Below are 20,041 nucleotides of genomic sequence, written 5' to 3'. Positions count from 1 at the left end.
AGAAGATTTTGTGAAGATTCTCCTCCACACACACTACCTTTATGAAATAAATGAAATTAATGTAATTTCATAAAATGCTCGGGCAGGTATTAACTTTTTTTTCTGTATCTAGTGCTGTCTCCACAGGACTGTGAGCAAAGTATAACATATCAGAAGTACAGTGAAAGAATGGAATAAAAATCCCATGTTAAGTTAAGCTCTCATTCTATCTCTCAGAATACTTCAAGCTGCAAGATACACTGCAGGAGCTGCATAAATAAATTACTCTGATGGCTCAAACCCATTCCATAGCAGTATCTTCATTTGCATTCTCTAAGAGACACAGACAGACGGTACATCTTCCAAGTTAGTAAAATGACCAGTTAGTCATTTCTAAACTTTAGAAAATCTCAAGTTTAGTACTACATTGCATAACACACAAAAATTAATACTCTAAAGACAGATTATGTCCAACTCTAAATTGTGCACTTCTGTGCAACAAAGATGCAGAAGCCTTTCCAGCTACCTTAACTAAGAAATAGTGATCCCAGAAGATTGTATACTCTGCAGCTTAAGATTGCATCTTATTTTAAGTATGCACCCCATTCTCTATCTGAAAGAAATGAATACAGTGACAGAAATATGCAGCACTGGAAAAATTAGTCTGCATATTCAAAACTCAGTCTTCAAATATGTCAGTGGTAGCACACAGTGATGTCACTACTCAGTAAGGCATCAGAAAGACAGCAGACACCTGAAAAGTTTTGATGTTTGCAGATCTTTCAACAAGAACACTTACAAAAGAACTAAAGTTGACATTTAAATCATTATGTCCTTCGCACAGTTCTTCCCCAACAAAAGCAAGGTATTGTTAAAATAATGCCAATGTTTCACCATGATAGCTATCATAAACTAAGAATCACTTGTTAGGAAGACAGCAAAACATCTTACAAGATTTTTCTCAATATTATTACTGTGGAAGTTTAGAATGTGAAATTATTTAGACTTTGGTTTGTTTGTCAGGTCCATGGTCCCATCACCATTTTCTATTTTTCTGAACATGTTATCCCTTCTCTCACATCTTCAAGTATTAAAATAGCCCACATTCCAGAAGATGGGCATAATACTTGGGTATCCAAGAAGCACATACAAAACTTCAGCGAAAAGCCTAGAAATAGTACTGTAAACATCAAAGCAAGCCTTTCCCCCTACTACAAAAGCCTACATTAACTGTACACCTGAGCAACTCAAGAAACAATTACTTTCAGAACCACATCCATATTCTGTAATGTTCTGGTAGCGCATTACACAAACGGTGTAACTTACTTTGGCAGTAATAACAAGCTCTGCTTCAGTACCAAATCAGCTTTCAAAGGAAAAAGAGGAACAGCAGATCTTACTCAGGTCTTGCCACCAACTCTAGGCCACAGCAACTACGTTCACTCACTCTGATTTTGAAAAATAGAATATCCTAACAGAGCCTATAAAGCTACGTAGCAAAGTTCTGCTTTAATACACTATATACACAAAATAACGTAAAGAGAGGCAGAAGGCTTAATTACAATACTGCACTGATACATAAGCACAATTTAAAAATATTGATCTAATATCTTTACCACCCTGTATAAGTAACCTGCAGATTCCGTATATCATCAACAGCAGGATGCAAAATGAAATTACAATATAATTAACACTTGCAAGTTTTTATTTTAATTTTAAGCAGATGTAAAGACTGCCTCCATCAAAGAAGGAAAAAGCACTTCTGCTATATTTAGATTCCTATTTTTTGGAAATTTTACGCAGGATTGTCTGTTACCAAGAATTTAATGAGATGATTCGTGCAACACTAATTTGCATTGGTGCTGTATTCAAAAGAATTAGGTGGGGGGTGGGCAGGCAGACAACTGAAGGGAAAAATAGAGGGAGGAATCTGTAATAGAAATTTTGTAGCTAACCATAAATCATTCTTTTTCTACATGTGAGTCAAGCCTTTATATATACACCACAGAAGTGATAAAACAATTCTAGAGAAATCAAACTGCAATTTAATGTAATTTCTACAGAGGGAGCCAACGACCCAAGGAACAGGATTAACAAAATGCATTCCAGATCAGCAGAGTTCTTCCCAACCATCAATCTCTTTCATTACATTTACATGTTTTTCAAATATCCACAGCACATCATCTGGATTGTTACTCCACAGAATTCCCAAGCATTAATGAAAGTTTACTTAAAGAAGTGCTTGATTACACGTCATAGAATAGTTAGTGTCAATACACAACAGAATTTATATTTGCTTTTGGAGAAGGTGGCAATTTAAGAGACTGATTATTCTAAATTACTATTTATTCATTAAAAAGAGTAGCTTAGAAGTTTCGATTTGTAGCAATTCTGAAAATACTAGATTTTGTAAAAATGAGTATCGATTCCACAGTAGACATTTTTATTGAAGTTTTCATATAAACCTCTACACCAGGAAACAGGCCAGTATGATAGCTTGATCTAAAAAAATGAGGAGGAAATCTAAAAAAAAAGAGTTGTGTAAAGATGAGAGTTGTTAAGCTTTTTCATAAAGCTGGGCACCTTGTTATTGCCATAACAGTTTTCCACATTACTTCATTGTCAAATCACATTTCATATCATATACTAATCCACTCAAATGTAATTACAAGTGAGGAATATTATATAAAGTAACTCAACAACTTTGACAGACATCTGTGACAGGTTCATGCATCACCCCAACCATACAAATCATCTATGTTGTCAGCATATGTCGAGCACGGCAACAAAAGATTTAAAGCTTTGTATTTCTGATATTTTAGTATCTCTTTACCCCAAAAGAATTTTCTACCCTCTTTTTTAGGTTTTGGGGGTAACAGGTGGATAAAAAACAAAGGTATTATAGAGAGACTACACACCAACAGGACACCAAATCCTAAAAGCAACGTATACTGAAAGATTTTTGAAAGTTACTGAACATAAGCTACACCCTCTAGTGGCACAAAATACTGTAGCTTGGTTGTTTCCAACAGCATTAGACAGTTGCACCTCTTTATGTCCCCAGCATTCACATCTCTCTCACTCCATGTGGAGCCATCAGGCATGGTTGCATAGTAAATGGGTCTGGGGTTGAGTCCCTTAGCTTTTGCACTTAAGTATTGCGATAGTGATTTACACATGGTAACCCCCCCAAATACAAGGAAACTCCACTACAACATTCCCATGAAGATATTCAAATTCCTTTCACTCTAGCTTTTAACATACCCAGACTACTTCTAAACCCCTACTGTAAATTTCTCTACTCTTTCCAAAGGATCATACGGGCCATCTGTAATCCCGAAACAGGCCTACTATGCTCCCAAGATTCACCCTTCCAATACTCACTTGCACACACCCTGGCTAAGCAAAACTAGAACACACACACAAAAATCCAGATGGTACAGATAATTCAAAACTGCATCAGTCACCCAAATAGCTGTTCTCAAACTTAAGAGTCCCTCACTCCCTTGTTCAGTTTCACTATGAAAAAGTATTCATATAGCAAGTATGCAGCTAAGAATGAAATACCTAAACAAATTCCTATCAGCAAACTTCCAGCAGACCAACACATTCGCCCTCCCTTCTGACTGCAACACATCAAACAGCTGACTGAAGAGAAAGGAAGCTTAGATTTATCTTCTTCCTCTTTCTCACTTCATGGCCTTTATCTCTGTAAAAAGATATTTTATGGAAGCAGAGGTGGCTCTGGGGCACAAAATAGCTGTCACATTTCCTACTTTCTCCTTCAACTAACTTTCAAAAAAAATTAAGCGTTCCATCATGGCCAAAACTGCTTAAACAAAACAGTTTATGAAGTTGTACAACCAGCAGTCAAAGCTGTATTAAAACAAGTGTCCTGAAGTATTGCTTACAGACTCAGTGGTACCACTAAACTCCAAACAATGCTTTTAAGACTCGCAATGAATATATTTCAGTCACCTATTCATACAAGCTAGTCACACTACCAAGATTTTGCTACAGCCCATATTTTAGTAAAAGAGAATATTACTTGAAAAACCCCAACACCTCTGCCAACACTACTCTACACAGTGAAAATGGACTCTGTATTGGGTATTAGGTAAACAAATTAAGTGTTTCTACTTTAATATCAAGACAACTTAGGTCACACCCCATCACTTGCTGCAGCTAGCTTGAATTTATTCTCCTCAAAAACTTTTGATGTGGAACCATAGTAAAAAAAACCAAAACCACCAAAAAGCCTAGGCAACAACACATGCATGCACACACAAAGAAGTCTATACTTGGTTAACATGACCTTCAAAGTCATTCAGTCCAATTCTGAGAATTAAAAATAGGAGCAATTCTTGTAAAAGGACTATACAAATGGTCAGGAGAGATACTTCCATTTTTCTCAGTTTATATTTATTTATTGCTCTCAGAAGGAGAAAAACATATGGATCATTAAGGCCTCACCAACCTTTTATGTCCAAGTTTCCTCAGCAGTCTTCCAGGATGGAATTCTTTTTTTCCTCTCCTCAAAGTTAACAGGGGATTAAGTGGGTTAGGGGAGGTGGGAAACATCTCCAGGACAGAACTCTGTTTTTCCTCTCTTCAAAGTCACAGGGGGTTAGTTGGGTTAAGGGAGGTGGGAAACATCTCCAGCACATCTCTTCAGCCACAAATGCATGCTTACTTTGTAAAACACCTGTGCAAATGGAAGATACTACTGTTCCCCCATCTTTGTTATTCTCACTGCAGAAAAACAAACTCACCAGTGAAAACAAATATGATTGCTCATCTGATTCACTATGACATTGGCATGCTTGCCTTGATCATCAGTTAAAATGGTTTGAACTAATCTGCTAATTTTACATAGAAGCAGGCTAAGGAGCCTCCACACATTCCACTTCCTGGCTGAGCTGCAGGACAGTAACTCTCCACCTTGTGTGCATTCAGGAATTGACTGAGGGGGGCAGGGCTAGATATTTCCATCTGAATTCTGAAAAGAATGTATATGTGCACCAACTTACAACTTTAGTGAGAACACATTCCTTTAAGATAAAAAAAATGTACACTAATCAAAAGACACAATTTTAAAAGGCTGCTACAGTCAAAGTGAATTGGAAGCAGGGAGGAAAGAGAAAAAAAAAGGTGATCTTTCATACCTTAGCTCTTAAAATAGAAGTACGATACCATGCCTGTAAACCAACTCCAGTCTGTCTTAGTGACTGTACTTATCTCTCCAGATAACTAAGATTCAAGGACAACAGGATCAAGCCAAGTCAGGGTGTAGCTGGCCCAATTACCTTTGGAGATAAGGCATTCATTATTGAACAGAATTTAGATTTTTATGAAGAACAGCTACATAGAAGTGATCTCTAAGAAACTGAAGGACATCTGACAGTCAGAGAAATCCTTGTGATACTATTAGAGGAAGAACGCCAAAAAAGGTCTTCATTACTAGGTAAGTCAATATAAAAGCTGATGACATTTCAAAGACTGGAAGATAAAATATTTTAAGCAGAGGGATTTTGGCACTGAACACAAACACATACAGCCTAACTTTCTTTGTATTTGACTTAAAAACATTAGGACAGGTTCAGACGAACACCTTGGTTATAAGGGCACTGAACCTAAGAATAAGTTTATAACCAAATCAGCAACAATTACCCTAGTGGTAAGTTGTCTTGCACCGTTCCCTAGAACTGGCACTTCTTTTAAATATGAAAGCCTATCTAAATATCAGAGAAGGAGAGTTAAGTATCTAACGACTCATCTGTAAATTAAATCAGATAATTTAGCTTGAAGGACTGAAAGTGCTCTGAGATTCAACACTATTTAATCTGTTCTGTACCGTACAGTTAACATGGTCCGAGAAGAAGACAACACAGCTTATTAGAAAAGTTCCAAAGGTCTCTCCTGAAACAACATGACACTGACTTATGAGAGTTTTTCCCCAGTCAAGTATCCAGCAACACTCAAGATGCCAAGGTCAATGGCAAAAGCATGTTCAAACTCTTTCATTATAACCAACAGCATACAAATCATCTTAGGATCTACTGCAGTGATAACAATAAAAAAAACAAAAGAAAGGTTTGTTGCAACTGATTCATGTAAAACTTCAGTTTTACTGAATTTTCTTTATTTAATCAAAGCAGTTTAACCCTCCATTTAAGAAGTGACTATGCTGTAAACATATCAGTAACTAATATGCAATTAAGTAATATGCAACATACCTAATAAAGGGCTCAAACAGGATTTTAGTATGTTTAAACTACTTCAAATGAAATACCTCACATCAAAAGGTTGTTTAATCAGTATCTATTGTGCAAATACAGCTTGTGTACACAGCACAACTTGCACTGTCCAAAACACAGACCTGTAAGTCATTTAACTTGTGTTTAGCCCCTCAACATGATAGTAATTTTAATACTTCTAGCTTATATCTTTTTAAATGATCTAACACATTTAATGGGTTAATCATAATTATGCTGTCCACAAGTACTCTGTTATTAGAGATAGTGCTCTACATAAAACCAGTCTTATCTACCGATCAAAGGCAACTGCTGTTGCCTGTCTTTTGCCTGAAGCTCAAGCAGTTTTAACGTCACAGGTACATTACCATGATGTTCAAATACAAGTTAAATGTCTTTTTCCCTCCTCTGAAAGAACACAAAAATTTTATTTGGCTAGTAATTTAATCACTAAGGCTTTTAGCAAATAACTCTTTTTCCAGAGGAATTAAATCTTCGTTACCAGAATACATTTTTACTGTTTGAAATCTATGTCCTTACTGAGAAATATCCAAACCTTCAACATGGGAAAACCTCACAGCTATAGATATTAATTCATCTGAAACAGTTACCTGATCTTACACATGGATAAGCTGCTTAAGTGTTTTAGGGATACTATGAAATAATGCAAAATAATGCTAGTGTAATAATGAAAACAGACAATCATGTGCAAGCACTGAAAGTTTAAAATAGAAAAGAAAAAAAAAGATGTTTTTCTTATATCTAAGCATGCAGATGCACACAAAAGGGACCAAATACCCCACACTCCCTATCCTGAAAGGAAGAAATGTGAAAGTAATCCTAAAAATCTGTACCTTATTCAGAAATACGACTTTTACATAAATATTCCGCTAGTCATCATGGAGAAGACACTGAATAAAATTATGTAAGGGCTGACAAGTGAAGCATTTTCTACAGTCTTTCATACCAACTATCTATCTTCAAAAAAAAGCAGTTACATAATACAGATTTCAGGGATGGCAAAGAGGACATTCACACAGATCGTTTTTCAGGCAGCTCAGAGAACAGTGAGTGAATGAGGCAAGAAGAAAACTGGAGTTCATGCACTGCGTATAGCTCTTCAGCCACTGGTATTAATGTGCAGTAATTAAAAACAGCAGTAATAAAAGACACAATTACTTCACTTAATGAAGAGCTTTAAGAACAAGAGAATTTTTAAACTAAATTCTGAAATAAAAAGTATTACAGTATTGCCTTTATGTAACCTGTATGCTTACACATACAAAAGCAGGAATGTTCCAATTGTGCCATCTTTTATTTAGTGAGTACTTTTCACCTATTTAATATAGTAACTCTTGATTGAACTAATAGGTCATCACAGAAAGCATACCAAGCTCTAAGTCCCCTCCACTTTCAAAACATGTATACAGTTCAAAAGTCAGTAACTGGGAGAACTTCAGTATCTGTTTTAAAAGCTACCATAACTGGGGGGGGGGGGGGGGGGGGGGGGGGGGGGGGGGGGGGAACCAAACACAAAACCAACAACAAGAACAAAACCCACAAAGGCTTCAAAACCAGGCATACTAACTCAGAATACCTCTCCCTCATATCTAGATAATATGCAGACGCCTACCAGTCTTTTTACTTTGCATTTTCCAAATATATATACACATGCTTATGCACAGTACCCAGTATTTGCTTTCAACTCAGTCGTAGAGCTTCTGTATTTTTAGTACATAGTGTGCCAAAATAAAAAAAATAAATGTTATTTTGCCTGACCATGGAAGACTATCTAAAAATCGGAATAAATTTGAACTTCAAGATTCTTTGGTTTGGTCACATCTTTAATGAAGGAGCAAAATAATTGAATATGCTGTTATTGCAACGTTTGATTAAGCTTCCTATGGCTACTTCTCCTGCAAGACAAAAGAACATTTTTTCCCCAGAAACAAGAGTTTTTAGGCTACAAAATCAGATTAGCCAAAACAAGCCAAATTTCAATATAACTGACAGGACACTGGTGACTCTTAACTACATTCCACACCACAGCCCAACTGTGTTGATGTCAATTTGTGAAGGTGGGAATGGCCATGATATCACACGAGTAGGCAAATTAAAATAATGAGTCAACACTGAACCTGGAAAAAAAAAAAAAAAAAAAAATCTTCTTCTTCATTTCTGCCAGATATAAACAAACATTTCACTTACACATAGACATACTGCAGGCAGGCACTAGCTGTCAGTGTAACCACTGTCATACATAAAACCAACTAGGATGAACACCGAGACATTTAAATTGCATGTGTACCAACCGCAGTTAAGAAAAGAATTTTTAAAACAAATCAAGGAAAAAGACTTTTAATTTTTTTTTTTTTTTCAAACAATTAGTTTTCAGACAAGTTGTGTAATCTACAGCAGACAATACTGAAGAGCAGAAGCTATTTATGAAAACACAAAATTTTAGCTTCAGGTCTTTAATAATAAGATATGTATGTACATAGAAAAGTAAATACATGTAACATGCATGTATATGTATCACCATAAAAGAGCTTACAGTTCTTTGTGCTTCTCCTCTGCCAAAATTTGGTCGTTTGGCTTCAGCCCATACCTTAGGAAAAAAAACCACAAAACATAAAGCAGTTAGTCCTTTGAGAATATAGCCATAAAATGTAGTTTTCTAGTTTCAAACTGGCATATTGTTAAACTAAGTAATATTTCTTGATTCAGGTACCTCAGGTATTACAAAGACAGTAACGTTTTCCAAAAAAATTTTTACGTGTTTATTAAAGTTAACATCACACAAAACTTTTGCTTTATATCACAGCTTCAAACTATATCAGATACTTTGGTTTACTATATATCCAAAATCATCGTACTTCATACCATAAACTGTACGTTGATCTTATAATTTGGATCTGACACAACATTACAGGAATACAGACAACGTGAACACTAAAACCAGCTGTAGTGTTTCCCCCTGTACCAGATAAAACTATTATAATCAATACCAAAAATATTTTATAGAAAAAAAATATACTTTAACAACAGGCTATTCAGGAAAATTTCTGCAGTCCATACAGGCAACCTCTGATGAAAGCGAGAGCTTGAGAGAAACTTTCTTTACTACCTTAACCTAATAGGCAATTTAACAGAATAGGTAGCCTACACTGTCTGAATCAGAGGGAAGAAGGAACCCAGTCTCCCCCAGCACAGGCTACTACTAGTCATGTTGCAGGCTGCACTGTCACTCACTTTGGAAAACCTTTAAGTAACCTCACTTTTGTTCTGCCTCAGAGCAAAATCTTCTGCCATCTCAAAATATTCCACAAATCTAACTGCTATGGTTTTCTGCAGGGTTTGGTTTTTTGGGTTGGTTTTTTGTTTTGGGTTTTTTTGATTGATTGTTTTGTAAGACAGTCATACATAATGGAAGCAGCTAAAAGTCAAGTGTCCATTTGGTAATTCTCCAAACAGCTAATTGCTCACACTGCAGAAGGCAGAAAGTTCCCCCTGTCCCTTTGCCCTCTGTTTTTGTTCCTTGCTCCAGTCAACTGCAGAACCATAGATTACTCCTCTTGAGGACAGATTCTGGTCACCAACCAAGTACAATCAAGCTATCTTGCAAATTGATTTTTGTTTCATATAAACAGATAAAGTGTATGTTCTCTATTCCTTATAGCATTTTCTGATGATACTCTCTGAAACTTGATTTTTCAGCATCCATTTAAAATGCAGTATCAACCCCGGACACATTCTCAAGCTCACCAATGCTGCACTCAAACATACAAGACACCAACTGACTGACCTATTTTTCTTGTTTACATATGCAGAGACTGCCTTAGGTTATTTGCCATAGTATCACGCTGACTTGCATCCATTTATCCACTTTGCTGCTAAACCCTTCATGTAGTCACTTCTAATCAGGATACAGTGGGGTCCATCCACATTCTCTTTCTAAATGCAGGGTTCACATTTGACTCTTATAGGAAGCAGACTATACTGTAACACACTGTTCAATAACAGATTTGGGTCACTTGGTTTAATTGCCAAGTCTTCTTTATAGTTTACCATACTATCAGTCTTTAAGCCACAAATTTTAACTGTTGTGATCTTATATTTACTTCCAAATCAATGTTTTCTGTAGTGAACAGTATCAGGCTCTTTTTCTTTGATGAAAAAGGGACTAGCCCGATACCAGTCTCTTCATAATGCTGCTACACCTCCCCAATATCTCAATTTGTCATGTCTTAATAAGCATTTTATTGATAGAAAATACTTACGTATCAGAGAAAAAGCAAAGAGCTACCAGGAAATTCTAAAAGGAATATCTTTCAGAAGTCAAATGACACTAACTCTTCTTATGCAACTTGCAATCATACTTAAAACGAAATCAGGTCATTTGTTAAAAGGATCTGCCTGTCATAGACAGATATACCCTTGGCTAATATGCAATCCATTTTGTAAATGGAGATAATTTTGCCCATTAAAAAATATACCCACATAAAGTCATCACCATTTTTCACTAAAAATAACACTGCATGTTTTTCCTCTGACCAGAAATCAGACTACTTCAGCTAGAATTGAATACAATTTTATCTGCTGAGGATATAGAAATAATATCTATACTTGAGCTTTTTAAAGCTTCCAGATTCCTTGTTTCTTCACTTTTCTTTTTTTTTAAAACCACAATTTAACCCCCACAGTTATTTAGAGGAAAAAAACCAAATAAAACCCTTCACTACTTACTCAGACTAGTAAATCAGCTACAACAGAAACCATGTAACATAATGGGAATGCTGTTTAACAGATGTGTGATTTTCGCCTCGGGTATGTTACTGACATACCACAGAGGGGTGCGGGAGGCACACAGTTGCTACCCCAAGGTTTGCAGAATGGTTCCTTTGGTGAACCTTAGCCTACCCAATTTTTTTCACCACCACCCCCTTTCTTCACCATGAATATGGCATTTTTCAAATATTCTTCCTTGACCCCTAAAGATATTGCTTTGATAGCAACTTGTCAAAGGAAATTTCCTATAAAGGAACAGACTTGTAGAGTTCAAACTTTTATTAGTACTTCATACATTAAGACAGGCTGCATATTATATTTCATACACAGCTGCTGAAGTATTTAATAAATTTAAATGTGCAACTAGCACAGTGACCAGCTTACATAATATTTCCCAACATGTGTTTCGTAGGCAAGATTGATAAGCACCAGTTGGCTCTTCCTAACTGATGAAGGTTAGATTTGGGAGAGTTTCTCTAAAAAAAACATTTTAGGAGCCAAGGATACTAAATGCAAAATTGAAGTTAAAGATATGCAGTCAAAAAAATTTAAATAAGGACATTTAAAACAATCTAAGCAACCAGAACAACATATTGTACATGTATTATACGTTTACATATCTAGCATTAAACTAGTAAGTAGAAGAGAAGCAAATATGTTATGAAAGTGAGCAAAGGAACTGAAGGGACCACAACTTTACTTTTTTCTATTTTCTGCCCTGTGAAATTCAAAGTTCAAAACATCCTAGAACATTAAATAATGATTATTCTTTTCAACTATCCAGTACCAAACTGTGATACAGTTTCAAAGTCTTAACGGTCTCTTCATCACTGCTCAAGATCCTGTTTCAAAAAAGGGGCCTAAGAATAAAAACATGCAAGGGTCTACAGAAAGATTGTATAGGTAAGTGTCAAAACAAACTGTAGTACATTTCAAAAATGATACATTTAAACACTTTGATATGTCCTTCAGACATTTAATCTGCTGGAAGAGTAGCCAGTGTTCCAGCCACCCCCTTCAAAATGGCAGCTGCACACAGTCATGAAGATGGACAGAAAAAGTGCCCCAACTGCAGCAATTATCACACCACACAGCTGCATATTTCCACCAGACTGGTGCAGCTGCCTGCCCAGATACACACATCCCAGCCTCTAAGCATCACAGCTGATGGCTTCTGACAGTCCAATAGGCTGATTGTACCTTGAGTAAAAATTCCACTTCTGCAAGACAGCAGCTTTCTCCCCACACTCAGTTCACTACGGAATTTCTTAAGCCACAACATCTTGGTCTAACTTCTAGATGTCATCGTATCATAGTCATTCCAACATACCCTATTCTGATCAAAGCTCAAGTGAGGTAGCTGTAGATAGGTGCTAACAAAGATCATTATTCTACCATCCATCCCCTAATCCAGTTTAAATGAGAAGTTTCACAGTGCTTTACACTACTCTTTTCAGCGTCGAGATAATTTTTTTAAACAGTATTCTTTCCAACCTGGTTACAAAAAGGCATGTTTAGGCATTTAATTTACCAGGACAAATGAGCAAGCTAAGCCCCCTAGGTTTCATCAAGAAACAAAGACCCAACTTCAATTCACACTCTGGAAAAGCAGTCTCTCTGTCCTTTCACTACAATGGGGCATAGTGATACAGAATGTCTAAATTAGCCTGCTGAGCAAGGTCATTTGAATGCCTCCCATTAGTTCCTAACTCCATAACTTCAGAACATTAACAAATGGGATATATTTCAATGAGAAAAATCTTGAAATACTGAATTATCCAGGACATTTTCAACTTCCAAAGACAAAGCTATCCTGAACCTCTCTTTTTTCCTTATTTGTTTACTGTAACCAATAACTCTACCAGAACTCAGATCTCAGCTTCATGTTAGTTTCTTCCTTCCTAATTGCTATGTTTCCAGAACTAAATTTTATGTACACACAGATACATACATAATATCAAACTTAGGCCCCTAAAACATTAATTATAAATTCACAACTACATTAATCCTAAATATTTTTCCTTTCTACAAGCCTGAAAACAAAGTAGCACAGACCCAGACTAAAAGATTGTTGCAGGCATTCTGAGGACAGATATTATACGCAGCCAGAATGGTGTTAAGGAAATTTGTATGTACGTACAGCTAAATATACTCTATCAAAAAAATGCCAAGACCACTTTGAAGAGTTTTACTGTGTGTAACAGCTGGACACACAACTCTGACCAACATGTTCTATTTGGTTACAGTGCTACAAAAAACCCGATGAAGGTGGCATACTCTTCTCCTCTTACATGTATATGACTTCCCTAGCATTCACCTACAAGTTTATCACCTCAATTTTGTTTTTTTGCAGAAATGTAACATTTTTATTAAATGTCAGCTTTTCATTTTTTAAGTATACTAGAACCTGCAAGTTCAGCTCTGATTTATGCAATGCATTTTAAATATCCTTCTGAAATAGTAATCCTACAACTCAACACTTTTTTATTTCCCAGCTCCTAATATAAGAGAGCATGAAAATTAATGTGTTTGGACTGTAGTCAGCATTTTTACAATAATGCTTTTAATGTAACAAACAGCCATAAGGCACAGTTCCCTTCAGGCAGAACCCAATTTTACAAAGCCTTAACCAAATTAAAAAGAAAATACAGCCTACGCTAAGAATGTACTGGTGAAAAACTCCAAATTAATATCAAGTTCAGATCTGCTCTATGAACAAGAGTTTCCTCAAAAGCTTGTAGAACTCACCTGTCCTAAAACCCAAAATAAAAACTGGTGATGAGCAAACATGTTTTTAAAATGGCAGTATTTTCATAGCTTCAAAATTAATTCACCTTTCAAAATTTCTGACTTGAATCCACCAACCTAAGCAAAAACTTATATAGAAACAATAGCTAAAAATTGCACATATATTAAACTAAAAATCAGCACAGACATATACACTGCTGCTTGGGCCAGAATAGCCAAGACAAAATCTCCATCATGCAGACTGCACAGAACAAAGAGGTACAAAAAACTGCATACATATCAGAGCAATATTTTCATCAATATTTTCAAGAATACTTGTGAAGGAACAAGATGCTAGAAATAAAAGAATTTTTTTGCATTAACCATCAATGTGAGTAGTCAGCACAAAAAAAAAAAAAAAAAAAGATTAAAACTGTTTCAGTAATACAAAGTTGTGACAGTAAAACAACCTAGGAAGCTCTAAACATATATCTGCACACATTCCTCTGCCTTGTTTGATACACAAATCAATAAAAACTTTTTGCCACAGTGCAAACCTTGCTCCCCTTTAAATGCACTTGGGCTTTGCTATTCCATAAGCTTATTGTACTTGACATGCTTTGCTGCAGTTACTGTTTTAAGTATTTCCCAGATTGATTAAAAATGGAATGTATGAAAGGGTAGGACTTCCAACATGTTCTTTGAACTTTGCAGAAAAGTCATCAAAAAAAGGAACAGAGGGTGATTTCTGTCAGAGACCTGAAGCATGTTGGTTGTATTAACTGGACAAGACAAGTAGTATTTATGCTATACTAGGCTATGCTTCATCAATAAAAGACAAGACATTTTAAGACAGAGCTCTGCAGAAGCATTTTTTCATAAATTTTCAAAGCCGTTAAGAAACCTTAAGGACTTCAGTATAGTCGTCTTGTATTTCAGATTAATCTAAAGAAGTTTCCGTAAGAATGATTCAGCAATGATGTTGCTTCAACTTTCAGGTGATGTTAAGGCTACTTTCACTGTTCTAAAAAAAGAAGTACAGTCCTTTTTCTTATGGTTTTTCTTAATTATTAATCTTGTAAAAACTAGGACAACCAGCTTGTGGGACACTGGTGCTCACATGTTCTTTTTCAGGCTGTATTGACTACTTTCTACCAAACGCAGTTAACACATCCCACAAGATCTTTCAGGTCAGAAACACAACCGTATGTGAACCTGCTACGACAGTGCATCCTCATGAGCATTTACAGACCAATGCACACAGCAAACCCAGGGAAAAGCTCCCAAGATATTTCTAACACATCAGATTTATGGGGGATGGGTATAGAAGGTCAGCCTGTTTCTCAGCTTCCATCTGCAATTTATCAGACAGATTGAGTAATGCTGCCATAACTGCTAACTCAATTTCTTCTGACTTGATCTATATACATAGGTCAAAAGGCAATAAGTGAACTGCTTTTCCTACAAGAGTAAAATACTACTTAAAGCAAGGCAGTATTTTTGCATTTTTGACAAGGCTACAGTTGCTTAGAAACTCCAGTTAAGTCTAATGTAGCCTTACTCTTCTGAGTAGCCTAGTAGTCTTTTTCAAGCACACAAATATGGAGTGTAAGTACCATGACTTTTATTTGTTTGGATCATTACTTTAAGCTTGCTAAGCCAGATTCTGGGGGCTATGCACTTTCTAAATCAAGATGAAAACAAAAAAAACACAACCCAGACCACACCTTGTGTATAAATTCAGCAGCCAAATTCATCAAGGACCAGATGCAATCAGCTAAACCAAAATTAAAGTTTTGTGTAACTGGCACATACATGCACCCTAGTCCAAATATTTGTTTTAAGACATCTTTTTTTTTTCCCCCATTAAAAAAAAAAAAACAAAACCAACAGTAAAGGGCTTTCATTCATATCCTGAAAGTCTCGGTCTCTTGCCTGCCCTGCACTGTTTTTATTCCACCAATTTGATATATTTACTTTTTCATTTTTTCCATAAATTCCTCTGTTGCTTTGCTATAGTCTCCCAGCTTCACCATCTGAAAGGTACCACAACTCCCCATTCCCTCAAAATCTCTCCCCTTTAGCCTCTCTCCTATTCCATAACAGAGCAGCTGGTCTCCCCTACCTTTTTGCATTCTTTCTTGGCCTCAAATGACAGCAAAACAGGGACCCCTTCTACATTAATATCTGGTTTTAATGACAGCTGATCATCATTCATTGTTACTCTAGGATGACTTTATAAAGGTTAGACAATTTTAGAAAATTTCCTTACTGAGTAAATGCTGCTTTGTTGTCAAATACAAAATGCAAGTCCAGAATCTCTTCCCTGAAAAACTGAAAGATTAAAGAGGGATTGTATTATAGCAATACGATCCCAAAGAAAGCCTGCTTTGAGAAAAATCTAAGTTTCGCAATACTCCACTTATACCAACAAAAGAGGAAACTGCCTAAAAGACTTTTCAGACATTCCATTAGGAAAGTATTAGGGCTGTGAGAGAATGCACATCTCAGATTGACTTCAACATGGATCAGCACTAGACCCAACACCATGCCACACATTTTTGAGTAATCTAGAGTTAGGTACAGTAGCTACTGATGAAATCCATAGATGAAAGCAGACTGGCAAGGGCATGTAGTGACAACACAACATTCTAGCAGACAATGAGATGAACCCATTCAAACACAGTAATTTGAAATTAGACAGATGCAGAGCCAAGTAGGTAAATAAAAAGAATAAAAATATGGGCAGGGGTAAAGGCATCCCAGACAGTAGTAACTTGGAGAGGGAGGAAACCAGGCATCATGATCTGCAACTAACTCAACCTGAGCTTCCAACTTATGTCAAATATTGAAGACATCAATGAACTACTTCAATATAGAAATAGGAAAGAGCAAACAAACAAACAAAGAGCAAAACCAACAGAGTGAGCGGTCAGCCTTACTAATTATTTAATCCCTTCATATTTTTAAACAGAAAAGCATGTAGCTAACACATTTAGCTTAGGAAGAAGAAATGCAGGTAGGAGTAAAGCACACACTAGTGGTAATGAGAAAATAGCAATAGAAGGTTAAGATACTTCTGTCTGACGACTGCTGAAAATAAATTACTTCATAGTTATCAATGACAAAGAATCAAGTCCAGCTAGGGAAAGAACATGTAGCATTGTCCTGGCAGAGAATTACACTGCTTAACAAAACAAAAGCATCTGCTTAAGGAAAAGTTTAAGTGCAACTCAAAGCACAGATCTTGGCCATTTCATTTATAAAAAAATTCCAGACCTTAAAACACTGCTACTGGAAAAGAAATGTCAGGGCTGAGAAAATGAAGGACCATCTTGGAGAACCCATGGAGGAATTTCTAGCGTTTTCGTTTTTACCCAGTTATTAGTACCCAGTTCTTGTGTACTAGTATGACTGGAGTCTTATTTGGCTGCATCACATCCTATACAAACCTCTGTTTTTCAGAAAAAAACTTGGAATTTCTGGGTGAAAGGGATCCCAAAAATATTAGCAGAAAGATTTTTTTACCACAATACTTATTATTAAAATGAAAGATGGATTTAAATTTCAACACAGAATTAAATTAAAATTACAGTCTTGAAACCTAAAAGAAAAAAGAAATACAGTTATCGATGTCATAAGTTAGAAGCATTTTGTTTCCCCAATTTCTTGCACGGATATGATCACTAATTTAAATATAAACATTACTAGGTATAGTTCTGGTGTTTCTTCTTTGGGATTTCCCCACCCCACCCCCCCTTGATCAACATTTTCCTAAATAGATTTTTCTAAAATATTCAGTGTAATAAGATAGACTTCCCACTGATAATATGGTTGGAAATCAGGACTTTAATCAGCTATTAATATTGTAAGACAGATTTAAAGGGCTTTTGAAATTGAAGTCAAAAAAATAATAGGTTTAAATGATTAAAAGGGATTAAGAAAGCCAGGAAAGTTCAAAGCCTGTTAATCACCAGACTGCAGAAAACTATGATCACTTAATAGGGTCAGCCCTATCACTCTGGACTTAAGCATATAGTAGTGGCCTTGTCAAAACAGTTTTCTTAACTATAAAATAGTGAGCTAAAAATTTAAGACATCTAAACACTTCCAGTATACAGCTAAAGAAAAAATGTTTTTTCCAGTAATGATTTTTTAAATATCTGACTGCAAGCACCTTCTAAAAAGCTGTACACACTCTGTACATTTTTTTGGAAATCAGTATTCTGAATTCTGTACTCATTACACTGGTAGAAATATACTTGGTTGACCTTTAGTAACTCCATCAAGGAATAAAATATTAATTCAACTTATGCAGAACTACAGGCAGTTCTGCTTACAGACTGAACTCTTTAACATATTCTTTTAATATTATTTCTTTGAGCCTTCAATATTTAAAACATTTCTTTAGTCATACCACTCATTTTGCATTGTTTCTGTTCTGAATTCATAACCTAACCTTTACATACTGATTTTCTTCAACCAGAAATAAACATTGGTTTGTGGTTGAATTAATTTTGATTATAAACACAAGCCAGCTTTCACAATCTTGTATTAAAGTTTCATTTGTGTAAAAACTTAGCAAAAAAAACCCCAAAAAGTAACAAGTACATAATCTGAACAGTAATAAACTGAAGGGTTCCTGTTCTCTTCCTAGTTATCCACAATTACTTGCTATTATCACTTTAAAATTTATTGTTTGGACCAACTTGTACCAGTTCAACAACAGATCCTGTCAGCACTAGCACTGAAATTCCCCAAATACCTCACTGCTGCATAAGCAGCTCTGCTTTGAGAAGGAAATTGTAAAAAACATAATTCAGCTAAGGCAGAGTAGTGTGGTTGTGGATGTGACCCTGAGATTCTCCTACCTAGATTTATAGATTATTTTAATGATTTCTTCTAAGTAAAGACTCTCTGTATGCCATACATGAACAGCACTGCCAGCTACTCAACTGAACTTCTTTATGCTCAAAAACGAATCCTTCTTCTCCTTCTTCTAAGGATAAGACAGACTTGTAAAGCAATGTGCTTTAGGTGTCAGGATGAAGTTCAAATGGCTCTACTTCTACAATAAAATACAGGTTAATAGTTTGGACAAACTAACAAAGGCAGTAACATTACACCGTTGCAAACTTAAAGCAACAGTGTTAGGCTCCATCAACATGCAATACATTTCATAACTGAATTACAACTTTGTCCCCATACTAGATCTGTTCTGCTTTTATCTTCAAAAGAAAAAAAAATGAAAACATAATTTCTAAAATACAATTATTTTAATATCTCTAGTAAAAAGAAAGAAATGTCACATCAATAAAAATCAATTAAGACGCAGCAAGAGACAAGTATTCTCCAGTGAAGAACTCATAAACCACAAAGCCCAGAATATTACTTTCAAGCAATAAAATCCTCCAAAAGGATGATAGTGGAAGTTCTGAGGCTGTATTGAATCTTGATTGATGTTAAATACTTTATTGTCTTAAATGTGCTAAGAATTTACCTTTTCATCATTCATAGGGACTGAGGAAAAAGACTGGTGTAACGTATTTAACACAAAATGCATTGCTCCATTTAGAAATTGTAAGGAAACTAACAGTGAGTCTTACATACCAGTTAAACTTTTTTCTTATTTATTTAAAAAAATATAGTTTAAGATGTATTCCATTTTCCTGTTACACAACTTTATGGATGTCTTTCTGTTTGTGACAGGCTAGGCAAAAGTTATCAATTCCATGCTATTATTGCAACCTAAATGAGTCTTCGTGCTGCCTAAAATCTAGATCTCTTCCATTATTTGTCTCTGCACCTGAGCACTTCTTACAGGACAGTTAAGCTTATAGAAACTTAAATAGGGAATTGTAAGGGAGTTTGTGTGCCTTAATTTGCCTTCTCTAAAAATGATTTTTAACACTGACTAGAGCAAACAGCAAGCTACAGACAAGTGTTGCAACTACTGTGAAAGTCCAGCCCTGCTGAAAAAACTCGTCCAAGCCACTAAAGGCATTAGCTTTATTGGAAAAAAGTAGCATATGGAAAATGGCAGAGGAGGTTTCTTTACTGCACTGAAAATTTTAATTTCATCCAAAAAAATGAAGGACCAATACCAAGATGGAGATTCAGGGAAAAGCTCTTGAAAGATAAACTCCTTGCTCTGCTACCACAAGAGGATCAGACATACAGAAAATAGCAATTACTGCTTCTGAGAACTGTTCCTCCCTTTTGCCTCTAGCCATAGCCACTGTTTTGTATCTTAACCCTTCACCCACAGTGGTAGCTGCAACATCAAGCCCAGA

At 35.8% G+C, this 20,041-nt stretch overlaps 1 protein-coding gene and 1 long non-coding RNA gene across 7 annotated transcripts in view; both read right to left on the bottom strand.

Moving 5' to 3' along the window:
* Nucleotides 1-20,041, bottom strand: part of ADK (adenosine kinase) — a 298,730-nt gene that overhangs the window by 253,388 nt on the left and 25,301 nt on the right. For 4 of the 6 annotated variants that reach the window (XM_030030964.1, XM_030030968.2, XM_030030965.1 and 1 more), the window contains exon 3: nt 8,788-8,841. In XM_030030964.1, the coding sequence (XP_029886824.1) occupies nt 8,788-8,841 (54 nt within the window). Of the gene's footprint in view, nt 1-8,787; nt 8,842-14,084; nt 14,096-20,041 lie in introns of those variants that run through there. The other 2 variants (XM_041127400.1, XM_030030969.1) reach the window with 1 other exon arrangement.
* On the bottom strand, nt 3,781-5,558 carry LOC121233652. Its single transcript, XR_005933574.1, has 2 exons — nt 5,145-5,558; nt 3,781-4,684 (listed from the first exon to the last, which is right to left on the bottom strand). It is a non-coding gene; the product is annotated as an uncharacterized LOC121233652 (long non-coding RNA).

This window comes from Aquila chrysaetos, chromosome 11 (assembly GCF_900496995.4).
Source record: "Aquila chrysaetos chrysaetos chromosome 11, bAquChr1.4, whole genome shotgun sequence".
Lineage (NCBI taxonomy): Eukaryota > Metazoa > Chordata > Aves > Accipitriformes > Accipitridae > Aquila > Aquila chrysaetos.
This window is presented reverse-complemented; position numbering and strand designations above follow the sequence as displayed.